The sequence below is a fragment of the Rhinoraja longicauda genome, chromosome 31 (assembly GCF_053455715.1).
Source record: "Rhinoraja longicauda isolate Sanriku21f chromosome 31, sRhiLon1.1, whole genome shotgun sequence".
Taxonomy (NCBI): domain Eukaryota; kingdom Metazoa; phylum Chordata; class Chondrichthyes; order Rajiformes; family Arhynchobatidae; genus Rhinoraja; species Rhinoraja longicauda.
In genome coordinates this window covers 8,517,538-8,528,530 of record NC_135983.1, presented here as the reverse complement: position 1 = coordinate 8,528,530, position 10,993 = coordinate 8,517,538, and the positions used below count along the sequence as shown (strand labels likewise).

At 41.2% G+C, this 10,993-nt stretch overlaps 1 protein-coding gene across 3 annotated transcripts in view; it reads right to left on the bottom strand.

The window, feature by feature from the left end:
- The window catches only part of dennd1a (DENN/MADD domain containing 1A), a 514,736-nt gene that overhangs the window by 175,348 nt on the left and 328,395 nt on the right, over positions 1–10,993 (bottom strand). For all 3 annotated transcript variants that reach the window (XM_078426383.1, XM_078426382.1, XM_078426384.1), the window contains one exon: positions 8,650–8,695. In XM_078426383.1, the coding sequence (XP_078282509.1) occupies positions 8,650–8,695 (46 nt within the window). The remainder of the gene's footprint in view (positions 1–8,649; positions 8,696–10,993) is intronic.

Sequence of the window (10,993 nt, the reverse complement as noted above, 5' to 3'; positions counted from 1 at the left end):
GACTTGGATGAAGGGATTAAAAGTACTATTAGCAAATTTGCAGATGATACAAAGCTGGGTGGCAGTGTGAACTGTGAGGAAGATGCTATTAAGTTGCAGGGTGACTTGGACAGGTTGTGTGAGTGGGCGGATGCATGGCAGATGCAGTTTAATGTGGATAAGTGTGAGGTGATAGGTTATAAGTGTGAGGTGGTAAGAATAGGAAGGCAGATTATTAGGGGACGTACAACGAGATCTGAGTGTCCTAGTGCATCTGTCACTGAAAGGAAGCATGCAGCTACAGCAGGCAGTGAAGAAAGCCAATGGAATGTTGCCCTTCATAACAAGAGGAGTTGAGTATAGGAGCAAAGAGGTCCTTCTGCAGTTGTACAGGGCCCTAGTGAGACCTCACCTGGAGTACTGTGTGCAGTTTTGGTCTCCAAATTTGAGGAAGGATATTCTTGCTATTGAGGGCGTGCAGCGTAGGTTTACTAGGTTAATTCCCGGAATGGCGGGACTGTCATATGTTGAAAGACTGGAGCGACTAGGCTTGTATACACTGGAATTTAGAAGGATGAGAGGGGATCTTATCGAAACATATAAGATTATTAAGGGGTTGGACACGTTAGAGGCAGGAAACATGTTCCCAATGTTGGGGGAGTCCAGAACCTGGGGCCACAGTTTAAGAATAAGAGGTAGGCCATTTAGAACGGAGATGAGGAAAAACGTTTTCAGTCAGAGAGTTGTGAATCTGTGGAATTCTCTGCCTCAGAAGGCAATGGAGGCCAATTCTCTGAATGCATTCAAGAGAGAGCTAGATAGAGCTCTTAAGGATACTCTTAAATATGGGGAGAAGGCAGGAACGGGGTACTGATTGTGAATGATCAGCCATGATCACATTGAATGGTGGTGCTGGCTCAAAGGGCCGAATGGCCTATTCCTGCACCTATTGTCTATTGTCTAACCCCTTTTCTAAAGCCAAATAATGTTAACTAAGCAACATTATTTCAAATTTATTTTACCAATTTTACAACAGTTTGCACTTTATGAACATTAATCTATCAAGGATATCAGTTCATTTATTTCCCATTCTCAAAATAGATAATCTCCATTTAATGAGGAAGTTTTCACCTTATTCCAGAAAAGGTCAGCAAATAAATAAATGCAGTGTAGTCGCATCAACATTTAAATGATAGGATATTCAATTTAGTGACACAAGTACCCATTCAGTGATATCTAGTTGTAAAGCTGGAATGGGTAGGAGTAATATAATGCACATTACTGACACAAAGACCCAACTCAAACGGCAACTCAAATACTATTTATTGTATTGGATGCAAATGGAGATGGGTTGGTGAGAAGCTTGCCGATGACACCAAAATTGGAGGAGATTCAGATAGTAAGGCATGCTGTCAGAAGATACAGTGGGATGTAAATCAGCTGCAGAAATGGGCAGAGAAATAGGAGATGGAGTTTAACGATACGATACAATAAAACTTTATTCATCCCCGGAGGGAAACCCAAGGAAGCGTGAGGTGTTTTCCTTTGGGAGATTGAATGTAAGGAGAGAGTATTCAGTTAATGGCAAGGATCGTAACAGCAATGATGTGCAGGGGGATCATGGAGTCCAAGTTCATTGCTCACTGAAGGTGGCAGCACGTAGATTGGGTGGTAAAGAAGGAGTGTGGTATGCTTGCCTTCATTGCTAGGGTCATTGAATGTAAGAGTTAGGATCAAGAGAGAGTTAGATTTAGCTCTTAGGGCTAACGGAATCAAGGGATATGGGGAAAAAGACGGAACGGGATATTGATTTTGGATGATAAGCCATGATCATATTGTATGATGGTGCAGGCTCGAAGGGCCGAATGGCCTCCTCCTGCACCCATTTTCTATTTTTCTATGTCATGATTGCAGCTCTATAGGTCTTTGTTTACGCCAGATTTGAAGTATTGCATGCAGTTCTGGTCACCCCTGTTACAGGGAAGATGTGGAGGCTTTGGAGAGGGTGTAGAGGAGGTTTACCAGAATGCTGTCTGAATTAGAGGGTTTCAACTACAGGGAGAGATTAGATAGACGTGGATTGTTAGCTCCAGAACATCAGAGATTGAGGGGAGACTTGATAGAAGCATAAGTAGGGTAGGCAGTCATAACCTTGTTCCCCAGGGTGGAAATGTCCAACACTAGAGGGCATAGCTGTAAGGTGAGAGGGAGAAAGTTTAATGGAGAAGTGCAAGACAAGAGATTTTACAGATATTGGAATCCTGGAACGCATTGCCAGGGGTGGTGGTGGAGGCAGTATCGATAGTGGCATTAAGAGGCTTTTAGATAGATGCACGGAAGTGCAGGGAACAGAAGGATATTGGAATAGAGGGATATAGAGGAATCGAGGGACAAGCACAGGCAGATGAGATCAGTTTAACTTTGCATCATGTTCGGCACAATCATTGTGGGACAAAAAGCCTGTTCCCATGCTGTTCTAATTATTTATTTAACATAAACAGTTGAAGATCTAGCATAAAATGCATGAAATACACAAGTCTAGAGGATTTCATATATCATTTGCTTAGGAGACTCATATATCTAATGTACATATTTTTTGCACATACTACTAAGGATGTAGATTTAGCCATAAATCTTTGATTTTTACTCAATGTTAATTAGATTAAGTTGTAAATGTACATTACTATTCAGGGCCTACTATAATATATTTTTAATAGTCAATGTCGTCCTTTAAAATAATTTTATAGGTTAGAAAATCTGCAAAACTATAAAGAAGACAAACTAGGTGATGATATGAGACCCAGAACACTGTCACTTTAGAATTACTGTAATAATCTTCAGCAATACATCATCTGAACTCTAATGCCATAAAACAGATGGTTGTTTGAATCTTGAAATGGTGTCATCAGAACAAATTTATGGGAAACTGTAAATTAAGCCGTATGTTATTTGTATTCTTAATGCCTTAATAAAATATGGCATAATGTAGGAAGTCATTTGTGAATAAACTTACTCCTGTTGAACCTGAAGCATCACAAGATTATAATTGAACAATTATGATTTAATGCCTGACTAGCTCGCTCTGACTATAAAATTTCAGCTATTTAGTAACTAATGAACTGGCTGGTGTAACAATACAAATTCAGAATGTTATATAAATATCGCAAGTTCATACTGGAATTGCTTAATAAATCCCTTAATTTGAAAAGACATATTTATTAACCCATCTTTCAAGTTTATCTTTTAAAGAATGCTCTTCATCCCCATAAGTTCAAATCCATAAGGCAGCCTAACTACAATACTAATAACGGGAGTGCGGCCTGATGGTATGCTTGCCTTCACTGCTAAGGGCATTGAATATAAGAATTAGGATGTCATGATGCAGCTCTAAAGGTCTTTGTTTCAGACAGATTTGGAGTATTGCATGCAGTTCTGGTCACCCCATTACAGGAAAGATGTCTATCGTAAGAAATACATTTAGAAGGCAAAACTATAACTATTTCTACAAGGGAAGAAAAAGGAAAGGGTTTTATGTATATATGCATCAGTGACTTTCAAGACTTTTCAAAGCACTTCACAGGAAATTAATTAATTTTGAAAATATGGAAACCATTGGAATATAGGAAACATGTCTGCCATTCGCACAGACAATGGTGAGTAAATAATTCTGGCAGCACTGACTGAGGGATAAATATATGGCAGTAGAATGAGGATAATGCCTCCTTTCTCTGAAACGATGCAACAGACCGTCCAGTGGCCACCAGCGAGAGCCACACGGTTCTGTGTCACCTCAAAAGGAGTAGAGCTCCACCTGTGCAGTCCATCCTCAGTGCTGCACTAAATATAGCCCTGAAACTTCTGCTCCAGTCTTTGGGATGGCACAGTGTCGCAGCGGTAGAGTTGCTACCTTACATCGCCAGAGACCCGGGTTCGATCCTGACCACGAGTGCTGTCTGTGCAGAGTTTGCACGTTCTCCCTGTGACCCGCGTTGGTTTTCCCTGCGTGCTCCCTTTTTCCTCCCACACTCCAAACATTTAAAGGTCTGTAGCTTCAGTAAAATTGTAAATTGTCCCCAATGTGTAGGATAGTGCTAGAGTACGAGGTGATCGCTGGTCGGCAAGGACTCAGTGGGATGAAGGGCCTGTTTCCGTGCTGTACCTCTAAAGTCTAAAGTAAGGAGTGGGATTGTGTTGAAAGGGGTGCAGCCAATGGAAACTCGGCAGAGAGCTATGAGAAGTGGAAGGTCTGTGCAATGTTGCAGAGGTGTCAACCCTGCAAGATCCACATATGGTCATAAACCAAGCAGAATGCTGCCACTAAGAGACAGTGAGCATCATTGGAGACATATCAGATAGTTTTCATGCACCATTTATGCATTAACTGCACCCAAGAAAGTGATCACACTTTCACAGTTCACAAAGGTAAGATCTGACCAAGATCTTACCTTGTCAATCGGCAAAATATATCAATTACTGCCCTGGGTAAGATCTCCAGTTGTAGTATCCAATTACTTTCATTTTACATTTGAATCAATAAGCAGTTAACATCTGCTTGCAAATCATTGGTTTAACTACAGTAGTGTACAAGGTTTAGTTTAGTTCAGAGATTGGTGTGGATGTAGGCCTTTCAGCCCACTGAGCCGACCAGCAATCCCCGTACACTAGCTCTATCCTACACACTAGGGACAATTTACAATCTTTTACCAAAGCCAATTAACCTACAAACCTGTACGTCTTTGGAGTGTGGGAGGAAATCGGAGCACCCGGAGAAAACCCATGCAGTCATGGGGAGAACGTACAAACTCCATACAGGCAGCCCCTGTAGTCAGGATCGAACCTGGGTCTCTTGCATTGTAAGCAGCAACTCTACTGCTGTGCCCCCCCGCCACCCCTCCACAGAGCCTCAACAATTGGAATTCATCCAATTTCCTGAACAGGCAAATGTTGAGGATGTTGGCTGGCAGGTGAGGCTGCTGTCATGGTTAGAGCAGAGTTTTTTCATGGCCAGTGTGGTGCAAGTTTTATTGTAATATTCTTCCTGGCGCTGTGTGGGGCATGAATATCTTGACATATTCTCAAAATAAACTCAGCTTTTTGTATCAAACCTGCCATTCTCAGCCACAGTCTTAGCCCATTCATCTTCAATATATTCAGGCCTCTCATATCCTATGATAAACTGAAACATTAAGCCCTTCTGAACGAATTTACTAAAATTTAATCCATGGCCAAGTTAGAAAATCTTGTGGAGTCGTGGTTTGAGTTCATCAGCTGCAAGTTTAACTTCCCTCAGTAGTTAACATTAAAAACAAATTCCTCATGGTTGCCACACGCTGATTATTCCAAAATAGATCTGTGCTGACACAACCTATGAACAATTAACTAGATGATGTGCACAGATGATGAGACCTCTGCCTCTGTTCATAAACGCTTACCAGAAGAAAACTGAAGAAATGGAAAGTCAAGAAACTGGAGATAATGGAATCTTGAGCAAAGTACTAAGTGCTGGGGGAACTCGGTGCGTCAAGCAGCATCTGGGGAGGGAATGGTCAGGCGAGGTTTTGGGTCAGGACCCTTGTACAGACTGATAGGAGTGGGGGGGGGGGGGAGAAAGCTTGAAAAGAATGGTGGGGGTGGGACAAAGCCTGCCAAGTGATAGGTGGATTATCGGTATGGGGGGAGATAGGTGGCAGATAGGTGGAGTAAGAGACAAAGACTAGAGGTGAAAAGGAGACAAAAGAATGTCAGATAAGGAGAGAAGAGTAAAATGGAAAGCCAGAGGGAGGGATATGGGCGGAAGGGGATGGGGGAGGAGAAAGTGGGGGATAAAAGGAAAATGGGGGACTCTGGGATGGGGGGTGACTGTAGAAAGGAAGGGAAAGGAGAAAGGTTTCTAGGTGGTGGTGGGAAATTTGTTAGATGGTGAGGAAAATGGAGGAAAGGGAATTAAGGAAATGGCATGGAAATGTTATTGCTGTGCAAATAACCTTGTACATTTCCTTTTACTAACCTGGACATCAGATTGATAGATCAGTGGGAGAGTAAATGATGAGTGAAAACTGAGGGCCAGAAGTTAAATGTTTAGATCCTGCCTTAAGAACATCTTCCACTAAACCACAGTTCACAGTTTCCTCATTTACATGTGTGCTATCCTTGCACGTTTAAAAGGACATGTTTGAGAAAAGTAAATTTTCTGGCACTTTCAGGTATCATGCACAAATTTTACTTCAGTATTCAAAGCAGTAAATGCATATTTTGTTTGGCTCTTCCATTTTATAGGAGGAAGACCTATTAAATACAACTAAAAATGAATAATATTAAAAACATATAGAACACTGTCAAATTTCCTTATTCAACAGGAACACCACGCTATTTGAAGTTGCCTCATTTTAGCTAACAGCCAGAAGGTGTGACAAGGGTCTTAAATGAACTTCTGGAGGTCTCACATCCATGCAACTGGCCTAAGAGTTACTTTGGTAGAGGTGTAGAAAATTGTTTGTGTGGTATTGCCATCTGTCTCGCCCTTCCACCAAAGTCAATATCAAAAAGGACAATAGAATTATTTTGTAAATTGCCATTTTTCATTGTCTACATTTTTAAACTTATTTGGATAAGAGAAATAATCACATATCAACCAACATTATGTAAATGTATCTATTTATAGATGTTAGTTAGAGTTATAAAATGGACAGCATAGCTTGTTAATCTAAACAAGGGAAGCAAAGCTGATTAAGTAGTCCTTTCCTGATTTCTGATAAAAAAAGCAAACAGAAAGATTGCCTGCAGCCAAAGAGCATGGTTTCAGATCTACAAAAATATATATTCAAGTATAATGTAAATGGCATTCAATCTATTTTTATTGCAGAAGGTAGTTTTAATGTGCATTTTTTTTGGCATCTCCAAATGCATTTAGTAAAATTCTGAAAGGTGTGATTTCTAGAATGCCAGTCGAACATTGAGTACATTTTGTACCACAGAACATAAATATGGTTATTTCCTTTGGATTTAAACAATAATTCTTTAAATTGAAAATAATAATTACTGTGTCTGTAGTTATACTTTCAACAGGCAACAGAACAGGCACGGTGATGCAGCGGCAGAGTTGCTGCCTTTCAGTGCAAGAGACACGGGTTCGATCCTGACTACAGAGTGCTGTCTTTACGGAGTTTGTATGTTCTTCCCGTGGCCTGTGTGGGTTTTCTCCGGATGTTCCAGTTTCCTCCCACACTCCAAAGACGTACAGGTTTGTAGGATGAGTGCCTTGGGTAACATTGTAAATTGTGCCTAATATGTGTAGGATAGTGTTAGTGTGCGGGGAACGCTGATCGGTGCGGGCTCGGTGGTCCAAATGGCCTGTTTCCTTGCTGTATCTCAAAATTAAGCTAAACTAAAAATAAGCACTTAATACATCATAAAAATCCTCCATATCATCATATCATATATATATATACAGCCGGAAACAGGCCTTTTCGGCCCACCAAGTCCGTGCCGCCCAGCGATCCCCGTACATTAACACTATCCTACACCCACTAGGGACAATTTTTACATTTACCCAACCAATTAACCTACATACCTGTACGTCTCCATACCAACAAATAGATACACAATGTCTTTGATTGATATTATTAGCCCGCAAAAATCACCTTTTTTTTCTTTGTGCATTTAATTCAAGAAAGTAAACAATTAAACTGCAATGTAATAGCTCCCCTTAAAAAGATGAATGCTTTGAATTGGATCAGTCGAGGAAAGGGCCACATTCAGTGTTGCCATCTACCTACAGAAATCCCAGACCTACTGACTTCTCCTCAGTGATAATATCACAACTGCACTCTTTGTGGAGTCCAGCAGAAAAAAAGGGCGCACACATAAAATAAATCTCCAGCAGTGGAGACAGTGGTGAACCCAGCTGCCGAACATACAGCAACATGCACGAGCAATGGACACATGACAGCCGGTCCATTCATTGATAAAGAGAGGAATGATAGCTATGTTTTTGTTTATTTTGGGCAACACAGAGGTGCAGCTGGTGTTCAATCCTGGCCTCGACTGCTGTCTGTGAGGAGTTTGCACATTCTCCCTGCCACTGCGTGGGTTTCAGGTGGGTGCTCCAGTTTTCTCCATCACCCCAAAGACGGCTGGTTTGTAAGGTTATTTGTAAATTGCCCCTTGTGTGTATGGAGTGGGTGCAAAAGTGGGATCACATAGAACTAGTGTGAACAGGTCGGTGTGGACCGAAGGGCCTGTTTCCATGCTGTATCTTTCAAACTTTAAAAAAATCATTAAAACTTCCACAAATGTTCTTGTGTTGCCATTTATTAAATAATTGTAACATGTTTTTTAAATATTTCTTAATCATTTTGTCACTAGTTTATTGGACAGGGTTTCGTTTGGCATTCCCACGTGACAACAGCTCAGCATGCAAGATCCTGACTCGAGTGGTACGTCACCACACCAAGTGGAGCTCAGGGTGACTGGAGGGCACATGAACAACAGGAGCTGTACAAAGGTTCAGGTCACACTTACCACAGTAACGTCAAGCCCATTAAACAAATACTTACAACTTACACCAGCTGGGAAATTAAAATACTGTCTCAATAAAATCAATAGAAATAATAAATCATTTAAGTGTATGGGGGCTAGGAAATTAATTTAATTATAGAAGAACAAACTTACCTCCATTAAACTTGAATGCACTCCTATGAGATAGGGCATTGGTGCACTACAAACAGGAAAAAAAGAGTCCATTAATCTTTGCAATTTCCATTTGCATTTAAACATAATGCAAACACACATGATTGTAAATACAAAAAATCAAGATGATCCAACAAAGTAGATGACATTAAATCTTCAAACGTGAAATTTAGGCTCATAGTGAGAAGGGCCTCATAGTGAGGTGGTGCAACCACAGAGCTGCTGCCTCACAGCGCCAGAGGCAATGGGTTTGATCCTGACTATGGGTGCTGTCAGTATGGAGTTTGTACGTTCTCCCCGTGGCCACGTGAGTTTCCGCTAGGTGCTCCGGTTTCCGTCCACACTCCAAAGACGTACAGGTTTGCAGGTTAATTGGCTTTGGTAAAAATGGTTAAATTGTCGTGTAGGATAGTGCAAGTGTGCGGGGATCACTGGTTTTCACGGTCATCAGTGGGCCGAAGGGCCTGTTTCTGCGCTTTATCTCTAAACTAAACTAAGCTACCAGCAATTCAATGAAAAAAAAATCTGTCAATAGTTGTGCAGATCTTTGGAAGCTACAATTACTTGAGTTTCACAGCAAACAGAGGCACTCAACCATTCCATAATACAAATTATAGTTAACGTCACTACGAGTAAAATTTGACTTCTGCGGCAGACAAAAAAGCCAAAACCAAATCAGCAGTCTGTTTCACACATTACACCATTCTCTTTAAATTTCCACTGAAGTCAGTGAAGAAGAAAATCCAGATGTGTATAAACTGAGCTGGCAATTTGCCATCACCCATTTTTGCATTGCAGCCAAATTTAGATTTTATTTCCAGAATGTCAAAGACAAAGAACATAAGAAACCGGAGCAAAAATAGGCCGAGCACATCTTTGAACCTGCTGGTCCACTCAGTAAGATCAAGGCTAATCCTCAGCAATGTCTACATCCATTCCCGCCAATCCCTGTTTCCATTAGCGCCCAAAACCTATGGATTTCATAATACATTGAAGGGTAGAGCAGACACAAGAGACTGAATGGTCGACACTTGCTGTCACTGAGGTTTTTTTGTTCTTTTACGCATGTTACTGCATTTTTGACAGCAGTGCTCTGAGAAGATTTCAAGCATTTAGTTCAGAAATCAGAGCTGCAAAGGGACTTGGGAGTCCTGGTGCAGGATTCCCAAAGAGTTCATTTGCAAGTCGATTCAGTAGTAAGGAAGGCAAATGCAATGCTAGCATTTATTTCGAGAGGACTACAACATAAAAATAGGGATGTAATGCTGAGGCTTTATAAGGCATTGGTCAGAGCTCATTTGGAATATCGTAAGCGGTTTTGGCCCCAATATCTGAGGAAGGATGTGCTGACATTGGAGAGGGTCCAGAGGAGGTTTACGAGAATGATCCCAGGAACGATTGGTTTAACATATGATGAGCATGTGATGGCACTGGGTCTGTACTCACTGGAGTTCAGAAGAATGAAGGGGGGCCTCATTGAAACTTACCAAATAGTGAAAGGCCTGGATAGAGTGGATGAGGAAAGGATGTTTCCACTAGAGGAATTTCTTTATTCCAAGGGTGGTGAATCTGTGGAATTCATCGCCACAGACAACTGTGGAGGCAGGAGCATTGGGTTGAGAGGGAAAGATAGGGTCAGCCATGATTGAATGACAGAATAGACTTGAACGGGTTGAATGGCATAATTCTGCTCCTATAACATATGAACATGAACATTTACCAACAGCAGAGAACTTCCTCCTGATTTCAGTCCTAAATGGTAAACCCTTTATGCCAAGAATCCCCAATCAATCTTCGGAAATCTTTGCAGTACTAATTGCAAATTATCTGGTTCCGATGAAAAGACATGGCCAGAACCATCAATAATGTTCAAGTCTATAGATGCTGCTTTACTTTGTGAACACTTCCAGAATTTTTTGTTTCTCTTTATTTCAGAGCAGATACTTATTTGGTCTTATATAGACAATAGACAATAGGTGCAGGAGCAGGCCATTCGGCCCTTCGAGCCAGCACCACCATTCAATGTGATCATGGCTGATCATTCACAATCAGTACCCCGTTCCTGCCTTCTCCCCATACCCCCTGACTCCGCTATCTTTAAGAGCTCTATCCAGCTCTCTCTTGAAACCATCCAGAGAATTGGCCTCCACTGCCTTCTGAAGCAGAGAATTCCACAGATTTACAACTCTCTGACTGAATTGTAAATTGTCTTTGTCCCCGTATATCCTTCCTCGGTATACATACCGAAACTGCACATGATATTCCAAATGAGGTCTCGCTAAAATTCAGCACAATCTCAGCAAGGCATTTCTATTTACATACTCCT